Source organism: Bradysia coprophila, unplaced genomic scaffold (assembly GCF_014529535.1).
Source record: "Bradysia coprophila strain Holo2 unplaced genomic scaffold, BU_Bcop_v1 contig_232, whole genome shotgun sequence".
Lineage (NCBI taxonomy): Eukaryota > Metazoa > Arthropoda > Insecta > Diptera > Sciaridae > Bradysia > Bradysia coprophila.
The window spans coordinates 1,069,471-1,089,474 of NW_023503493.1; the positions used below are offsets into that span (position 1 = coordinate 1,069,471).

Consider the following 20,004-nt stretch of genomic DNA (forward strand, 5'->3'; position numbering starts at 1 on the left):
CAGTGTTGACACTGGAAACGTCAAAGTCTGAACGACGGTCACAACAAAGGCAACAAAGTCTTTTTTTTTCCTTTATTAGAATAAATCCTCCGTTAGTTTAAAATGCCAAAATCATACAACACATTCAAACGGTGGAGGTTTCGTCAAGTCAATTTATATAGTTTAGTACACATATCATACAATACTATGCCGAAGCCTAAACGTAAGATCATCTTCAAGTTACGGTACTTTCAAACGTACCCTCAGATAATTTTCGTTGTGTTTTATTTAACCCAAAATTTTATGTCAAAAAGGAGCTACCATTTGAGTACTAAATAAATTTTGTGTAAAAAAGAGAACGAACAATAGAAGAAATCCACGTTAAAAAAATCTCATACAAATGAATGAATGAACGAAGCATTTAACGAAACTTAAGTGAGGTTATGTTTGAAAGCACCGTATGTTGAAGATGATCTATAGGTTTGTTCCAAGTAACTGTAAACACGAACTTTGACAACCCGAAAAACGACAATTTCATCCACAGCAACGTCGCTCATGTGATATTTCATACAAATCGAGCAACGTCGCCTACGCGATTTACACAGAGATATTATTGAGGTTATGGTTATATGGATGAAATTTGACAATTCATATGGCCTTGGAACAAACCTATAGGCGGCGGTTCAAAATATTTCGTTCAAATGACATTATTTTTAACGTGGATGGCAGTTCTTAATGTAGATGGCATTTCAAACGGCCTTGAAGATGATCTAAACAAAGAAGAACGTTCTTGCGAAACGCAATGTTTTTATGTCAATTTCAGGGAAGGGTGAACAGGATAATGCCTACGCACAGAAAGCATGTAAGGAAGTCTTACGCGATACAAAGCGCGCCGACTATGATGAAAGAAGCGATACGGGGTGGTCCTCGAGGATGATCGAATTGAATTCAAGCGATGAACAGGTTTCACTCGGTCATGATCGTATCAGCGAAAAAAATCTGCCAGGCCCTTCAATCGGATTACCTGCGATCGAAACTTTGGATCCAGAAATCTCTGTCCATTAAGGCGTTGGTGACAGTACATCTATCTAGTCAGGAAGTTAACGACCAAAACGTTTACAACTCGGGAATTCGCGTTTTGATGATTGAATCTTGTTAAGGGTCGAAAAATAAGAGATCCTGGGAGGGGAGCCAAAAGTTTCCCTCACTCCCCGTGCCCTGGGCGCATTTTGAAGGTCATTTGCAGAGTCTTTTTGTATGAATTATGGAAGATAGAAAATGCGACCAAAATATATCGATATGGTACTCAAATGAAAGGTAAAGATTTGAACTTTATTTTAGCGAAAAAAAAATTCACAAATTTTCCTTTTCTCGCGAGTTTTTCACAGTTTTCCAGAATTTTACCTAAAAAAACGCTAAAATTTAAACTTTAAAGTTAAACAACTTTGCCAACTTAATTTCTGGAGAAAAATTTTGTTCGTGAGGTTTGTTGCCCATTCATTTCTACACACTTCCCACTATTTTGTTGCTAGAGGGTCGGTTTTGGTACAATTTCCCTACACCTGTCAAAATGTAAGACCAAAGGATAACTTGTAGCATTTTGTTAGCACAGATTGTTTAGAACACCAACAAAATGTCTGACAGCCGCCATCTTGGAAAATTTCGCTAAATTTGAAGTAATACGACCATATAAGGGAAATTTTTTAGAAATGTCGATAGGCGAATACGTCTTAAACGCATTCACATTTTATGTCAAAATAATATGAAAATGAGTGCGCTTAAGTACGAAAATCAAATTTTTATGTTCTCCGAGTGGACAATAGACCATACCTGTTTTACACTTTCATTGTCTTCAGTGCCACTGTTTCCTTTGTTAAAATGTTTGTGGCTCTGTATACCCGACCCTCGAACGATCCTTCGTATTTCTCCATGTCGGGTCGTTTCCATAAAATGAACATCAGCGCACTTCGAGTTTAAACATAAAATAATTTTCGACTGCTTTTTTACTTGTTGTTGTTGGTATACTTAAATATAAAAGTAAAAAAGTCCCAGCACTCAACTTATTGTATAAACAATCTTTTAAGAAAATAAGCAAAAGTCAATATCGAGAAATCCGCTTAATTTTAAAATTTTAGCAAAGTGTACCTCAGCCCATTAAAAAAAATCCATAGTGATGACGCTGGAAACGTCAAAGTCTTAAAGGTCGTCACAACAAAGCCAACAAACACAAGAAAGTGTTTTGATTTAATTTAAGGTTTAGAATCCTCCGTTAGTTTAGATAATGCCTAAATTATACAGTTCATTCAGACGGTGGAGATTGCGTCAAATTAGTTTATACAGTTTAACACAGTTACCGTATTCCACTATGCTGAACCGTAGACGTAAGTACATCAATAATTGTCTGAAAACCTTACAAAAACGTTCTTGCGAAATGAAATGTTTTTAAGATAATTTCAGCTGGTGTAAAAGAGCCTATGCACAAAAGGTATGCGGAGAAATTCTGCGAAAGACTAAGCGTGTCGACTACGATGAGAGAAGCGAGAAGGGGTGGTCGCCTAGGATGGTTGAGTCTGCGTCAAGTGATGATCAAATCTCTGTTGGACAGTATACGAACAGCGTAAATAATCCGACAAGCCCTGCAATCGAATCGCTGGATCTGGAAATCCCTGCCAATGAAGGCATTGAGGACAATGGATCTACAGTGGAATCAAATCCAATGGAAAATTTGTCGCTAGAGACTAATGATGTAGATTTTCATATGGAATTTTCCAACACAGCTCTGATTTGTGTATTTCTCCTTTCAGCATCGTGTCAGTCAGTTGTTTGCTGTCAGCAATCAGGCGATTTCCAAGATCCTAGGAGACACTCAAATTGAATGCGAAAAAATAAGATCTGAAAGTGAAGAAAATTGCTTGCGTATACGAGCCGAAACGTCAAAACAGCTTGAGCAAATGCGCCTCGAAACGTCAAAACGGCTCGAGCAAATGCGCCTCGAAACGTCAAAACAGCTCGAGCAAATGCGCCTCGAAAGCAAAGAAAAAATTGCTAGGATCGAAGCAGAAAATAATTTGAAAATTGCGGAGCTGTTCATTGCCGATAATCATGTCCGGAGCGTTAGCGGAGGACTTGACGCAGTCTAACATCCAAAAAAAGAACGAAGAAAATTTTTTGAAACGCGGCAACTATATATAGCCGAACATTTCAGTTTCTTTCCTTTGGCCTGTATCACCACAAAACATATTCTATCTTATTCTCGCTTCAAATACGAGCAAAACGAGCTATCACTCGACTATGTAGGCTTAAAATTGCCGGAGGTACATCGTTTTGAAATTGGTCACTTTTCATACAAAATACACAAAATTGACTTTTCCCAAACAATCAAAACATTTCAACTTACTCTGTATGTTTCTATCTATCTATCGACGGTCGATCTCGGAAACTAGTCAGCCAATCTCCATGAAATTTTGCAGGAACCTCAGGGTGGACATAAAAATGAAAATGTGATACGCCATTACCCCAGGAAAAACCAGAATTTTGTTTTATTGGCCTCGAAGTGGTTTCTGAGTGTGGTTTTCGAGGGTCGGGAACGCGTTTTCGGCTGTAGCTGTATTGAAACCTACAGAGGCGTGCGACCCATCAAATGAAAGGTATTCGTAACACGATTCGAACAAAAAAAATAATTAAAAAAATCGGGGCAGATTCGTTTGAGCTAGAGTGATTAGAGTGACCAAATTTTGAGCTACTCGAGCGTAGGATGAAAGGACTAATATTTTTTTGGGTTATGAGAGATAGAGAGTTACTTTCTTCGGCAAAGTCTCAGAGTTTTACGAGTAGAAAAGAAGGGCATTTGTGAAAAATGTCGAAAGTTGGAAATGGGTGGGTCAATTGGGGTTTTGGAGATATTTCTTGAATTTTTTTTGTCAAATTTTCGAATTTCGTCAAATTTTTGATTTTCGTCAAATTTCGTCAAATTTTCGTCAAATTTTTAATTTTCGTCAAATTTTTAATTTTCGTCAAATTTTTTTTCGTCAAATTTTTAATTTTCGTCAAATTTTTAATTTTCGTCAAATTTTCGATTTTCGTCAAATTTTTTTTCGTCAAATTTTTAATTTTCGTCAAATTTTTGATTTTCGTCAAATTTTTAATTTTCGTCAAATTTTTAATTTTCGTCAAATTTTTAATTTTCGTCAAATTTTTAATTTTCGTCAAATTTTCGATTTTCGTCAAATTTTTTTTCGTCAAATTTTTAATTTTCGTCAAATTTTTAATTTTCGTCAAATTTTTGATTTTCGTCAAATTTTTTTTCGTCAAATTTTTAATTTTCGTCAAATTTTTGATTTTCCTCAAATTTTCGATTTTCCTCAAATTTTCGAATTTCGTCAAATTTTCGAATTTCTGTTATAAAGTGTTATAAAAAGCAGTGTTCTAAAACTTCTAAAACGACTGATATCCCAACAAAAATCTCATCGAGAAAAGTGTGACGCAGTCTTTGAAGTACAATTTCTAAAATGAATGATATCGCTAGAGTTGACGCTTTCAGCTTCGTTACGCAAAAATTAAATTTTACACCCAATTTTAGTTCAAACAAGCTGGCTTAGTTTTTCTCATCATCTGCCAAATAATTTTTACCAAAAAAAAATTTTGACTTTGGTAAGTGGTGCTGAATCCTGATCTAAATGCAGCTTGTTCAACAGGTTGGTAGAAGTCGAGCTTCTTGGTGTTCCTCTTCGTAACTATTTTCATGAACAACTTGTAGAGTGTTGATAAGGGACTTATGGGTCGATAGTTTTCCAACTTTGTTATGTCTCCTTTTTTATGCAGCAATGTTATCACTGCGTTTTCCCATGCTTCTGGTACTTCTTCCCATTGAAGACATTGATTAAACAAAGTCGTGATTGCACCCAATAATGAGTCGCCACCTAGTTTAACGGCTTCCACTGGAACACCATCTTCACCGGGAGACTTTTTGTTCTTCATTTCGGCTACTGCAGCCTGTACTTCCTCAATAGTTATGTCTGGCATATCTTCCGATCCTACATTTCTTATTATTGGTCTATCTTCGTTGGTATTCGCCATTACCCCAGGAAAAACCAGAATTTTGTTTTATTGGCCTCGAAGTGGTTTCTGAGTGTGGTTTTCGAGGGTCGGGAACGCGTTTTCGGCTGTAGCTTAGCTGTATTCAGCATCGAACCAACGCATTCAAAAGTCCAGAAGCGAACCCAAAGAAAAACGTGAAAAATCCCTGAAAATCCTTCAATTTGTTCTTGTTGTCATGTCTGACGCTATTTCGCCCTCTAGAGAAGATTTCTTCCATAATTTTGTTCTCCGCAAAAAACTCTGCAACTTTTCCTGCCCGACCAAAGCTCTTGTGCACATTTATGAGAAGATCACGCAAATATATAAAATATCTCAAATACTATTCTCCTTTAACGAAGGAAGTCATTTTGTAGGCACAGTTTCATAAAACTTTAACTTCGTTGAGGAAAGCCGTGAGATATTGAGGTGGGAAAAATCTTACCCTTAAAACACTATTTAATCCTGCTGGTTTGAATCGAAAACTAGCAAATGACATGAAAATGAAAATGTGAATGTGGTGCTATTTGGAGCGGAAAAGCCAAAGCAAAATCCGGGAGGAACTAGTCACCAATATATAGGCGAACTTTTCAAATTTTCCATTTCGATCAGAATCAAATCACAATTACTTACATATCAATCTACTCGTCCATACGAGTTCAACGAGCTATCACACGCTACATTTGAAGTTAAATAGCCGGAGAAAACTCAATTTCCCATTGACCTAATTTCTAAAGAATTTTTTGGTGGATGAGAAAGATGTTTCGCTCAATTTCACGAGTTTGTATGAAAGTTGATGATTCGGCCATGCAAAAGTTAATCAAAATTATTCACGCCGGTATGCTAACGTATGTGGTTTTTCTGTTCTCGACTCTTAGGTGCGCAGTCATGATGATAGATACACCAAAAAAAGCTTAGTTCATAATCTTTCCTTTTTTGTTAGTCACTATGCAGTCTAAATTTCACGAAATGAGAATTTAATGTAATAAAATTGCATATTTTTTCCCATATAAGAACAAAAAAACAACAAATCATGTCATCATGTCATCATTCACATGTCAGGCATTTGTTATTTTCATGTTGGTGTTTCTGAAACATTGGTGTTATTCAAACGTGATGTATATCAAGCGCGAAATTTTAAAATTGAAAATTTTGGATTTTTTTTTAAATTTGTGTGTTTAGACATTTGGTGTGTTGGTTTCAGTGGGGAAAGGTTTGGTATGTGTGTTTAGTGTTAGGATGTCCAACAAAATGGAGGATTTTCGCTTTTTTAATGTAATTCAGTTTGTATGACATTCAGACACTTCGGGCAAAGTGTCACTTATAGAGATTGGTTGTTGGTTGATGGATTAATATTTTTGGGGGTTTCTAGAAAAATGGTGGCCATCTTGGATTTTTGTATTTTTCCGTTAATATGACATGTAGAGACTTCGGGTAAAGTGTCAGTCATAGAGAACTGTTGACGGATTAACATTTTTAGGTATTATAGATAAGCGGCCATCTTGGATTTTCGCATAATCAATACAATATATTTCCGTTAAAATGACATGAAGACACTTTAGGTAAAATGTCAGTTATGAAGATTGGTTGATGGATTAATATTTTCGTGGTTTCTAGAAAAATGGCGGCCATCTTTGATTTTTGTATTTTCAATATGTTTCCGTTGCTATGACATGTAGAGACTTCTGGTAAAGTGTCAGTCATAGAGAATTGTTGACGGATTAACATTTTAATGGATTATAGATAAATGGCGGCCATCTTGGATTTTCGCATTTTCAATATGATTCCGTCAAAACGACATGTAGAGACTTCGGGTAAAGTGTCACTTATAGACATCGGTTGGTAGATTAACATTTTCGGTGTTTGGGGATTTTCGCATTTTCAGTATATTTTTGTTAATATGACATATAAAGACTTCGAGTTAAGTGTCAGTTGCAGAGATTGGTTGGTGGATTAACATTTTCAGAGATTCTAGAAAAATGGCGGCCATATTGGATTTTCGCATTTTTAATATGTTTCCGTCAAAACTACATGTAGAGACTTCGGGTAAAGTGTCACTTATAGAGATTGGTTGATGTAATAATATTTTAGGGGTTTCTTGAAAAATTTCGGCCATCTTAGAATTTAGCATTTTTGACATATTTTCGGTTAAATGGCATGATTGGTAGTTTAATTATTCTGGTATCACAGGAATCCACTCAAAACAAAAAAAAGCTTCCAAAACGACTGATGTCGGCCGAAAACCTTTAACAAGAATAGGTGACGCAGTTTCAACAGTTTATCTTCCAAAACACCTGATATCCGCCAAAAACCTTTACAGGAATAGGTGACACAGTTCCGGAGGTGAACTTCCAAAACACTTGATATCGGTTTTGGTGACGCATTCTGTGGCTAAACGCAAGAAATTTCAAACAAAAAAGTTTACAAAGATAATTTTCCCTAAAAAAAATCCCGGCAAAAACTCTTTCAGAGCAAAGTTGGACGCAGTCTACAGTCTATATGTGTGATAACTTCTAAAACAAGTGATATCGCTAGAGGTGACGCTGTCAGCGTCGTTACGCAAAATTGAATTTCACAGCCAATTAATTGAAATTAGCTGATCTAGTTTTCCAAACCATTCGACAATCAATTTTTTTTTTCAGAAAAAATTTTAACCAACAGAATTTTGACTGAAAAATTTTCAACAAAAAATTCTGCGTCGCATGTGGCAGATTAAATGTTCTCGTAGGTTTGTCCGTGAGCATCTGCCACTTTGCGACGCAGAATTTTTTGTTGAAAATTTTTCAGTCAAAATTCTGTTGGTTAAAATTTTTTCTGAAAAAAAAAATTGATTGTCGAATGGTTTGGAAAAGTAGATCAGCTAATTTCAATTAATTGGCTGTGAAATTCAATTTTGCGTAACGACGCTGACAGCGTCACCTCTAGCGATATCACTTGTTTTAGAAGTTATCACACATATAGACTGTAGACTGCGTCCAACTTTGCTCTGAAAGAGTTTTTGCCGGGATATCAGTCGTTTTAGAAGTTAAGTCGGAAGTTGACGAAAATTAGAGGTGTGTGCCGGTTTTAAAATAGTCGGCGGCGGTGCGCCGACTGGTAAGGGATCGGCGGCGGCTAAATTATTTCAGAACGGCACATTGACTTAGTGTCAAACTTCGAAAGAACTCAGCTGATAACATTGTGATGCTGAGTTGCATAAAGTTGTTTTAGTAACACGCTAATACGTACCAATGTTGAAATGGTCCATAATTGTGAACAAAAATAGTGTTGATAATCAAGGCTCCACATTTTGTCTCTTTTTATACACTTTAGGATATGCAAAAATTTCAAAAGTCTTTTTGTTACGCTAATTTTGCACATCTTTGATTTGAAATTTTTCAAGTATGTGCATGTTGTCAAAATTCGCAATAGAAAAGTCTACCTCTACACAGTAATCTTTGCATAAAATGCGTAATGTGCAGTGCCGCATCTAGTATACTCATACTCAGTGCTACGGACCATTCTAACCTAGCGCACTTACGATCTATATCCATAGGATACCAATATTAGTTGTAAGACGCCGCTCAATGAAACCATATTTTACTTTGAAGTAAAAAAGTTGGTGCAATATTACGTCTTCTTGTGAAGATGTGACACTGTTAATTTTTTAAGTTATGGACTATGTATGCAAATGATTTTATTCTGCCGCTATTTTGAGCATAAAAATGTTTATACTAATTATGCAAAAATAAAAGATATCAATAAATATCGTTTCATCTATAAAATTCATTACTTCATATGAAACCTTGAAATATGTTTATGAACATTGTAAGAGTAACATTTGAAGTCGTATTCCAAATTTTTATTAAAATCGTTGTAAATGTTGCACACATTACAAATGCAAATAATATGAAAACCTAAATTCTATATAACTTAACGTGTAGAAACGCTTTCATAGAAGAGAACATATACATTTTTAGCCAAACGTGGCCAACGTTTTGTCGTTAAGTTTGTATCATTGAGAAGGTGTCATTGATTCCGAATTGTAATGTAAGCTGTGTAGTGACCGCTATGTTGACTATTCCCTGAAAATTTGACGAAATTCGAAAATGTGACAAAATTTTAAAATTTAACGAAAATCGAAAATTTGACGAAAATCGAAAATTTGACGAAAATCGAAAATTTGACGAAAATCGAAAATTTGACGAAAATCGAAAATTTGACGAAAATCGAAAATTTGATGAAAAACGAAAATTTGACGTAAATCGAAAATTTGACGAAAATTAAAAATTTGACGAAATTTGACGAAATTTGAAAATTTGACGAAATTTGAAAATTTGACGAAATTTGACGAAATTCGAAAATTTGACGAAATTTTAAAATTTAACAAAAATCGAAAATTTGAAGAAAATCGAAGATTTGACGAAAATCGAAAATTTGACGAAATTCGAAAATTTGACGAAATTTGACGAAATTTGACGAAATTCGAAAATTTGACGAAATTTGACGAAAATCGAAAATTTGACGAAAATAGAAAATTTGACGAAAATTAAAAAATTTGACGAAATTTGAAAATTTGACGAAATTTAACGAAAATCGAAAATTTGACGAAATTCGAAAATTTGACGAAGAAAGTAATTCTCTATCTGCCACCATTCACAAATACCTCTAAAAACATAATTGACCCACCCATTTCCAACTTTCGACATTTTTCACATATGCCAATGTGTTCTACTCGTAAAACTCTGAGACTTTGCCGAAGAAAGTAAATCTCTATCTCTCATAAGCCAAAAAATATTAGTCCTTTCATCCTACGCTCGAGTAGCTCAAAATTTGGTCACTCTGACCACTCTAGCTCAACCAAATCTGCACCAATTTTTCTAATTATTTTTTTGTTCGATTCGTGTGGCGAATACCTTTCATTTGATGGGTCACACGCCCCTGCAGGTTTCAATACAGCTGAGCTACAGCTGAAAACGCGTTCCCGACCCTCGAAAACCACACTCAGAAACCACTTCGAGGCCAATAAAACAAAATTCTGGTTTTTCCTGGGGTAATGGCGTATCACAATTTCATTTTTATGCCCACCCTGAGGTCCCTGCAAAATTTCATGGAGATTGGCTGACTAGTTTCCGAGATCGACCGTCGATAGATAGACAGACAGATAGATAGACAGATAGATAGAAACATACAGAGTAAGTTGAAAGATTTTGATTGTTTGGAAAACGTTAATTTGGTGCATTTTCTATCAAAATGACCAACTTCAAAACGATGTATCTCCGGCAATTTTAAAGTTACATCGTCGAGTGACGATTCGGCTTTCTTCTTTATGAATGTTGTTCTTGTAGGACTCGTTTACTTTCATATTTTCCTAAGAGTAATTTCCTCAACATCTGCCACCGTGCCGCAGATTTTTTTTTAGGGAAAATTATCTTTGTAAACTTTTTTGTTTGAAATTTCTTGCGTTTAGCCACAGAATGCGTCACCAAAACCGATATCAAGTGTTTTGGAAGTTCACCTCCGGAACTGTGTCACCTATTCCTGTAAAGGTTTTTGGCGGATATCAGGTGTTTTGGAAGATAAACTGTTGAAACTGCGTCACCTATTCTTGTTAAAGGTTTTTGGTCGATATGAGTTAATTTTCATTTCAATCTTAATTTTGGGAATGGGACCAAATCTTGAAGATTGTGTTTTGTGTTAAGCTTCCAGAATTGTCAATATTTTCAAAAGCGCTTTTGTCGCACCTCTCTACTGTTCGAACAAAAGTTTTTTCTTCTGGCAACAAAAACCCTCAATTAAATTCATTTCAGGTACACCGTTCCCTAAGTTTACACGAAATGGACTTGAGGGTCCTTTACCGAATAGAGATTTTTGCTGAAACATAATGGTGTCGTAAGACCTAGGATTTCACCATTTTTCCGACCAATCAATCGAAACATGGAACGAGCAGTACCGAATGACGAAGCACAGATCAACTTGATCGTCCACTTGATCAAAATCACATCACTCAAACGGTGTCTTCGTGGCGATCGCTTCTCCAGAGTCATTACGTTCCGTTACGCGGCAGCAACAACGTAAAAAAAGCGAAAAAAATCCCCCTTGCGCTTCACCCAATTTTCTTTATTTCCGGACGATTTCTTTCGACAGTCGATTTGAAATGGTTCAGTTTGCAACATCCATCGGAAGTTTAATCGTTCATTTGATCCATTCAATATGGAAAGAAGAAGAAAACAGTTGACATGCCCCCCATACAACTCGCAGCTACTACGACATATTCAAATGCTCCTTGAATCGCATAATCTGCTCCGTTTGTCCACGAATGTCGTCATGTCTGAGGAGGAACATAAGAATCAATTTACATTACCTCCACTGCCACTTCCGATCAATCCTGATACTTACAGTTCGGTCAGCAGTTCCATGATCGTCCTCTCAACCTTGGGCTGCAGCACAATCGTCTTCTTCGTATTGTCTTTTTTGAACTGGTCCACTTGAATGTTTTGTTTCTCCATCTTCTTCTTGGCCATCAAAATGTTCCCGCTCAATGCCTTCGTCAGCGCATTAATCTTTTCGATTTGTTTCTGGAATTCGTGGGCGCGCTGTGCCGAATCGGGTGCTTTCAGCGTAGCCAGTCGGACCACCTCTTGGGCACGTTTGAATAAGCTCTGTTGTTTGTCGGAAACGTCCTCGTACCGATCGGCCAGTCGTTCGGCATTTTCGCGAATTTTCTCTTTCTCCTTCTGCAGCTGGGCAATCTCCTGTTTCTGTTGCTCCTTCAGCACCATCAGATGTTTGACGCGTTTGTCGATTTCCGTGCGCACCTTGTTCAGCTTCGGGAAGTACTGTTCGCGCAAAATTTCCACGGCATGCGTGAGCAGTTCGAACGATTCCTTGGCGGACGGTTCCGATGTTGTGTTCAGTTTCAGAATCGGTTGTAGCACATCAGCTACTAGAATACTTTTGATGTGGGACTCGAATTCCGAATTCGGCAATTGGTTCGGCTTCGTTTCGGTCGCATTCGATTTACGTTGCGGTTCCCGCAGACATCCCGAATCGACGATCAACGACAAGGAGACCACTTGTCCGCTCGCCAGTAGCAATAGGATCCCGGATGGTGACTGAATTTGGGTGAAACCGAGCACGGGATTCGTTTGACTTGAGTCAACCGCCTTGGTGCACACAAGATACTCGGCCCGACTCGGAGTGCTCAGCATATTTGTGGTTTCGATGTTGGAATCTGATAATGAACGGAACGGTGAATCCTCAAGACAATTCGGGTGAATCATTCGGCCATCCACTTACCGTCGGAATCAACGAAACTCTGCAGATCGCGGACAAAGTTCACTGTGATCGCATGAAGGCCGGTGTTGTGATAGGCAAAGTATCGGGACTCGTCTGTAAAATCTCTGAACGACAATCGAATCAATGACGAGGACACTCGTTGCATCTACGGCCGGACCATTCAATTACCTTTTCAGATGGATGGGACAGGTGCTCTGAACGGTTTTCCCGGCAATGCCCAGTTCCAATTTAACGGTTTCCAGAACTTGCACGGAATACTGACACGGATGAAGGATCAGACTGGCATCGATGTCATTGAAAGCCTGTTCCTCCTCCTCTTCACTGTCCATCAGCAGGCCGTGGTGAATTTTACCGGTTGTTTCCGATAAGATTATGGTTGGTGGCAGCGACGGCAAAACGATTAGCGAACACGAATCCAGGCCATAGTTGTCATCCGTAGCTGGATAAACAGAGAGTGGACCTTGCAGCTGTGGCCTGCAATTATAGCAAAACACATCACAACTGATCGTCTCTCTGTTCATTCTGAAGCTTACTTGGCCGTTTCGATGCCAATTGACAGAATGTACAGGGTGCCATTACCACGAAGTATGACCAACGGCCATTGGACACGACTCATGGCAGTGATTGTTGATTCCTGCAAAGCAGAGAAGACAAAAAAATGGGTTTCAAATGCGCCCGACGAGTGCTACGAGCCATACATTTACGATGGACGATTGATTGAGGTTCTGCCCATCGTTACCGGTCGCAACAACTCGTGGCGGTGCAATGTCAAAATCAACGGCAGTGTCACCAAGACTATTCAGATAGGGAACGTTTGAACCAGATGGTGGCATTGCGACTGGCAGCGGTCCGACGCGCCACACATGAAGCAACATTTCTTCGTCGTAGACCCTGTCGAGTGGAAAGACGAAAAATGAACTTTCCGAATTCATCGGGACGACCGAAACCCACCGTATGGAGTTATTGGACAACAGCACCAGTAGATGAGAGTCTTTGGGCGAGGCTGGATGCCACCGGACCTGAAGCACTTCCAGCTGAATGTTGTTCGTGAACAGACGATCGTCCAAATTGTGAGATCTGGAAAATGCGAACGGAAATTGGTGGTGACGATGTCTGGCCCAAGCGAACTACATATTCACAAGGGACCACCGCACACAGACCTGCAAATAATTTTGTCTCTGCCTTCACTGAACGTTCCGTTCGGTCCGTAACGTCTAGGCAATTCTAGGATTGCAATGCCGCGACGGCCAGACAGTGCCACATAAGATCCCTCCTGCGATGGCGTTATTTTGTCGACCATGTAGTTTTGTGGTGAGGATGGCAACAGGGTCTGCAGGAAGGAACGAGTGATGTTTATTACATTCCGAAGCACGAGATGCATTGAGGAAGCGCAATATACATCGGAACATCATATGCACCGAACTACCGGTATGTGAGGTTATGTCCGATAGTTTATGACAGATTACGGCGCTTCTACCCAACGTTACCTGATACTTGATGGAATCATCAGTTCGAGCATTCGCTGCTCTCCAATTGAAACACATCAAGTTACAGTCGACGGCATTCCACACGAAAATCATGTCATCTTTGCATTCGACGATATTCTGTGTTTCCGTTGCGGGTGCTATTGTGTTCCGCAGGGCGACAAACAATTTCCGATCGTTGAACTTGAAACAGTCGGTGTCGATCGAATTAGCCATAATGTTTGGACTCGATCGAATCGGTAGTGGGACGTAAATGTAGTCGGTGCGATTTTAAGACGAGAGTGATCGCGGTTGTAAGATTCAATTCGATGAAAAATGTAAACAAAAACAGAGCTGCGATGATTTTAGTAATGTCATCGATGCAGTGCTGACGGTGCTGACAGTACGTTGCGGTTCTGCCAGTACGTTGCAGTGCTGCCAGTATGTTACAGTGATGCAAACATTTTGTTTCAAAATTTTCAACTGCAACTGATATGTTTGTTTGAATAGGTTTTTACACTTTTTAGGAAAAATCCAACGTAAAAAGGGTAAAAACGAATTTTGACTGGCCGAAAACAACCGACCGTCAAGATGACGGTTAAGTTAGCTCAAAAGTTTTCTCAAAATTTTAGCGATATCGCTAACCTTGAACGATTTTGCGCTACAAAATCAGTTAGCGCTATTTCGTAGCGCTAAATCAATTTTGAGAAATCTTCAGACATTTGGAATTTTGAGAAAACTTTCAGATTTTGGGACTGCAACGCAACATACCGCAAAACCTAAATGTTTTCTCAAAATTCAGTACGACCGTAGATATCCCAAGATTTTATAGATTTTATAGTTTTCTCAAAATTCTGTATGACCGAAGATATCCCAAAATCTGAAAGTTTTCTCAGAATTTCGTACGACCGAAGTTATCCCAAAATCTGAAAGTTTTCTCAAAATTCCGTACGACCGAAGTTATCCCAAAATCTGACAGTTTTCTCAAAATTCCGTACGACCGAAGTTATCCCAAAATCTGACAGTTTTCTCAGAATACGAGACGACCGAAGTTATCCCAAAATCTGAAAGTTTTCTCAAAATTCCAAATGTCTGAAGATTTCTCAAAATTGATTTAGTGCTACGAAATAGCGCTAACTGATTTTGTAGCGCAAAATCGTTCAAGGTTAGCGATATCGCTAAAATTTTGAGAAAACTTTTGAGCTAACTTAACCGTCATCCGTCAAGTATAGTTTCCACTTAAAAAGAGCACTCCGTTTAGCCTCCGTTTACATGACAGTTGTAAAATAGAACAAAGGAACTGTCACGTAATCGGAGTACAAAATTGAAATAAATTCAATTTCCACTCCGTTTGCGCGACAGTTCTTTTGTTCTATTTTACAACTGTCATGTAAACGGAGGCTAAACGGAGTGCTCTTTTTAAGTGGAAACTATACTTCATCCACAGAAGCAAACATAACCGCAACTTAAACCAATTTGTTCGTTAAAACTTCAAAGTGATGTTGTGTTGGCTTCTCTGTGCATAACGTTTAACATTTTGAACGGCCTTGGAAGAAACCTATTCACAGTCATTCCGTTTTCATTCCGTGTTGCCTCCGTGTACATGACAGTTGGCATTTCATACAATAAAACACATTGTTTGAAATGACAACTGTCACGTACACGGAAGTAAAATGGAATGAAAACGGAGACAAAACGGAATGAAAACGGACGAATTTGAGGCCACCTTTACTGTGCCTTCACACAACGATGCGAAAGTGACAGATGCGAAATTTTTCCTTTGTCCTAATTCACGCCGTAAATGCGGTCGAAATTCAGAATGCAAAGTGGGTCTTTCTAACGTAGCGCCATTTTCATATAATGAAGCGTTGAAATGTATATTTCGGTTCACTTTTTCATCGAATCGTTCACTTTAAATTCAAATTTTAGGCAATGTTACGGCGTGAATTGCAAGGAACAAACGAAAAATTTCGCATCTGTCACTTTCGAGTCGTTATGTGTAGGCACAGTTAGGTCGTTGGGTCGCTTGAAATTACAAAACACAAAGGACTGTTATGGTTAGAGTGAGACTACAGAAGACCGGTTTAATTAATTCATGCCTTGGGCAAAAATTTACGCAATTTTTCTCGTAATTCACGCCGTAAGTGCGGTCAAAATTCTAAATCTTTCTCACGCAAGTCTTTTTAACGCAGCGTCATTTTCATGCAAGGAAGCGCTGAAATGTATTTTTCGGTTCACTTTTTCATCGACTCTTTCACTTGAAATTCAAATTTTATGCATACTTAGGCATTTTAGGCGTGAATTTAGGCCATCAGCATGAAAAGTTGTATCACATCTGTTGTGGACGGTTTCTTTTAGCTACTTTCGCTTGTCACTGCGTTCGGACTACAACCCGCGATATTGACTAAAATATACTGTCCACAACAGATACGTAAACACAACAGAGATGAACCTAAACCTAAGCCCTAAACCTAAACGTCAACAAATTCTTTGTAAATTTTTCGTTAAAATTTTCGTCAACCTGAAAGTTGAGGTTAAGTTGCTGTGGATGAAATTTGACATTTCGAAATGACCCTGGAACAAACCTGTAGCACTACGATTTTTTGAAAATGTTCTACGATAGATTAAAGGATAGGACAATGAAGCATTGAAAGTGTGATTTGGTCGTAGTTTTCATTGACAGATGCAGCAATTGCAATTTTCGATGGAGAAATTTTTAACCCTTTATTTGACAGTTACGACAAGGAGCAAAACACGTTTTCAATGCCTCGTTTGTTTTCAGCCTGAGAAATTTTTTCATGTATCGTCCGTTTGGTAAGTGAATCGCCTCCGACTTTCGGTTTTGATTTATGTTGTTTGCCCGTTGCCACGCGTGTTGTTGTCAAATTTAAGGTTCTTTATTGGTCTGTTCCCAGTGCAACATCGGAACGTCTTCCACAGACAACATAAGCAAACAAAATGTATGGAAAAGCGTTGCGATTATCAATGAAAGTCTAGAACAGGTATGGTCGATCGGCGAATTCGTCTTAAACGCACTCACATTTTATGTCAAAATAATATGAAAGTGAGTGCGTTTAAGTACGAAAATCAAATTTTTATGTCCTCCGGGCGGACAATTGACCATACCTGTTTTACACTTTCATTGGCGATTATGGCTCTGTGGATGACGTTTGACAATATAGATCTATCGGAAGGTTACGTAGGATGCTTGGTGAAAAAGGACTTCACCTTGCCCAAATTTAATACCTTAGACAGTATCTGACACTACAATATATTCAACATGCAAAAACTAAATTTCGAAACTCTGTGCTTGCACTGCGGTAACTCCAGCAAACTCCAGTTTTGTTTTAATTGACGATGAATGACATTCGTTAGGTCAAGTTCGTAGATGGATGATATTGGAGTCCATGCCATAAGTGCGAATTACTTGATATGTTTTGAAATAAGAGGAGCCCTTACGGCGTGAGTAGTGAGATGGGAGTTACGGTTAGAGAGAGAATTAAAACTTGCCTTGACGTACTTGTCATTGAATATAAATTTTGACACATCAGTTCCAGGCTAGACGAGCAGTCACAGCAGTAAGCTAAAATGCCTGATATGTTGAATTAATTTGCATTTATTGATCAAAGCCTCCAAACTTGTATAAATAGAGACTCCGATTTTAAGATAATGGCTTGCTTGGGTTTGCAACAAGCAATGATCACCGATAAAACCAGTGTTGCCATCTGCTCACTTTCCAACGCTGGAATACGGATGAACATAAAAAGTGTTGCCGGACGGTGGTGGCGCCACTGGTTCCATAGCTGAATACGGTTCAACATGTAACTAGCTCCACAATTTACGCTCGCAGTATTCTTGTTACTGTTGATGGGCATAGCTCACGGTGTCAGTTAACTCGAACTGAATTAAGATCGCCAGATACGATGCCACTGTTGCCAACACCTAAAAGTTGAATGTCTCACAATGTTCCGGTACAAAATTGAACTCAAGTGAAAATTTCTCACTGAAATTTCCGTTTGCTTGTTGATGACACAGAATTTGATGTTCTTTATCGTGCACGACTGGTCCAGTAGTTGGAGGGATAAAATCTCAATCTATATGAATGAAAAGCCAAACATTTGGTTGGGGTTACCATTCAGAGAAACGGTAACGACTGCACATAGCGTTATCATTTCTCTGCATGAACTTAATCGTATCACCCTCACAATATTCTTCATCCGAAATTCTACATTTTTCGCCCAGAACTGATGGATGATGCTCGTGAATTTAACATTCTGAAACGATAGATTTCAAATGCAAATGACAGTGGAAAGCGATTTTCTCAAACCATTTTGTGCACCACTGTCGATGCACTTGCTACACAGTAAAAGTCTATCCAATGAAATAAAGCGAATCCAATGGCGGCCGTTAGGTCGATCAGCACATCCGTAGTCGGGACACTTTCGTTCCGTTTATATTTTCTCATCAAACTGCTGTACAAATTGAACCACTGTAATTCAAAATATGTTTTGCTCTCAAAATATCCACTTTTCATTCGCCCCATTTTATTGAAATTTAAACGGACAGGACGCGAAGTTTCTCGTTTACGTAACTACAATACAAATATTCGTAACTTGACAGTTGCGTGTATAAAGTCCCATAAGAAGTGTCAAGTAACGAATTCTTACAGTTACGAACGTAGGAGAATTGAGACCTAGCAAACAAACTCTCTCAGAAAATCGAATTAGGGTGTAAAATAAGTTTGAGAAACTCTGATGCTTCTTCGTAAGGCTTAAAGTGAACAGACTCACAAATCGTAAACAAGTTGACATGTTGATTTATTTCGCTCCGCTCGTATGGAAAACTTGGGTCGTTTGCTGAAAAAATCTTATTACAAGCGAGAATTGAAATAGACAAAAAATCATAATTTTCATCGTAAACAATCATACCAAAAAATCCATTTGTCCGTTGTTGTTCGGTTTTTGTTTTTGACAGCTACGTACACGCGGCATGCATTTTTGTAAAATTTTCGAAAATTCGAACTAGAACACTGTAGAATATTCCAGTTCGAATTTTGAAAACATTACGAATAACTTTGTCCCCGCAGAATCCCAAATGAAAAATTGCAAAAGTGAACACCGCAGCATAATTTCAATTCTCGCACTTCTTTCCCCACCTTAATGACTGTAGTTTGTTTGCTAGAGTCCTGGCCCCGAGCTCCGATTCTTGTAAATTTATGAATTCGTAACTTGACAGTTGTCACCTTAAAAGTTACGAATCGTATGGCTCACTCTTACCATTAAGGTGACAACTGTCAAGTTACGAATTCTTAAATTTACGAAAATCGGCGTCCTGTTGAAATGATAAAGTTGGTACCAACTCTATCATTTCTCTGGAATATAATCTGTTTCGCGTATGGTGTCAATTTACTGTACCGTAATCAATGTGAAGAAGAAAGATCCCAAAGTCGTTAGGATCACTTGCACAGCGAAGAACTGCTGGATATGTTTTAGTAAGATTATCGTGTCTGCAAACAGCATTGATGTCACCTCCAGTGAATCGACGATACCGTTAGTACATTTCTGGTTTATTAAAAACAAAAATCATTTGTTACTATATGGTGTTTCCATCTGTCATCGACAACGACACAAAACTAAGCGTTGGGTTCTTCTTATCAAAGCGTACTATAATTACAGATCAAACTATAGATCATTATTATTATACTCGTCAACGTAACCCCACTTAATTTTTCGTCAAGCAGTCCTTAACCTCAATTAATTGACGTTAAATGCGTTCAATTTACTGGTTTTTTCATGAAAATCGTTCGTTTAATAGGTTTCTTCCAAGGCCATTCAAAATGTCAATCGTCATCCACAGAGAGGGCAACACAACCTCACTTTGAAGTTTCAACGAACAAATTTTTTTCAAGTTGCGGTTATGTTTGCTTCTGTGGATGCTCTCGTTCGTTTTCGGCTTGTCAAAATTCGTTTTTACCGTACGATGGAAGAAACCTATTCATTCGATTTTTCGACATGTCTGACAGCTGGGATCGTGTCTGACGTTTACAAGATCATGAAAATGATGTATAGTAAACACTCAACGCAAACGGCTCACAACCTTCACTGCAAAGGAAATAATCACTGAAATAATGCAAGTCCCAACACTATTCAAGCATTGAAAAGGGACAGTGTATCCAACCAATTTTTGCACTGTAAAAAACCTTTTCATACAA

At 38.2% G+C, this 20,004-nt stretch overlaps 2 protein-coding genes across 3 annotated transcripts; one reads left to right on the forward strand and one right to left on the reverse strand.

Moving 5' to 3' along the window:
* The first annotated feature begins 2,432 nt into the window (after positions 1-2,432).
* LOC119075815 lies at positions 2,433-3,129 on the forward strand. The gene is made up of 2 exons (XM_037182382.1): positions 2,433-2,725; positions 2,784-3,129. The coding sequence occupies exons 1-2, from the start codon at positions 2,540-2,542 to the stop codon at positions 3,117-3,119; spliced, it is 522 nt and encodes a 173-aa protein (XP_037038277.1). The 5' UTR covers positions 2,433-2,539; the 3' UTR covers positions 3,120-3,129.
* An 8,068-nt stretch (positions 3,130-11,197) lies between these two features.
* LOC119075783 (nuclear pore complex protein Nup88) lies at positions 11,198-14,241 on the reverse strand. Of its 2 annotated transcripts, none has more exons than XM_037182344.1 (9): positions 13,818-14,241; positions 13,491-13,660; positions 13,282-13,407; positions 13,035-13,221; positions 12,864-12,964; positions 12,499-12,804; positions 12,331-12,434; positions 11,431-12,265; positions 11,198-11,362 (listed from the first exon to the last, which is right to left on the reverse strand). In XM_037182344.1, the coding sequence occupies exons 1-9, from the start codon at positions 14,028-14,030 to the stop codon at positions 11,296-11,298; spliced, it is 2,109 nt and encodes a 702-aa protein (XP_037038239.1). In that variant the 5' UTR covers positions 14,031-14,241; the 3' UTR covers positions 11,198-11,295. The 2 variants fall into 2 exon arrangements, with proteins under 2 accessions (XP_037038239.1, XP_037038238.1); XM_037182343.1 differs by having other exon boundaries at positions 13,029-13,221; positions 13,818-14,183.
* Between the last annotated feature and the right edge of the window lie 5,763 nt (positions 14,242-20,004).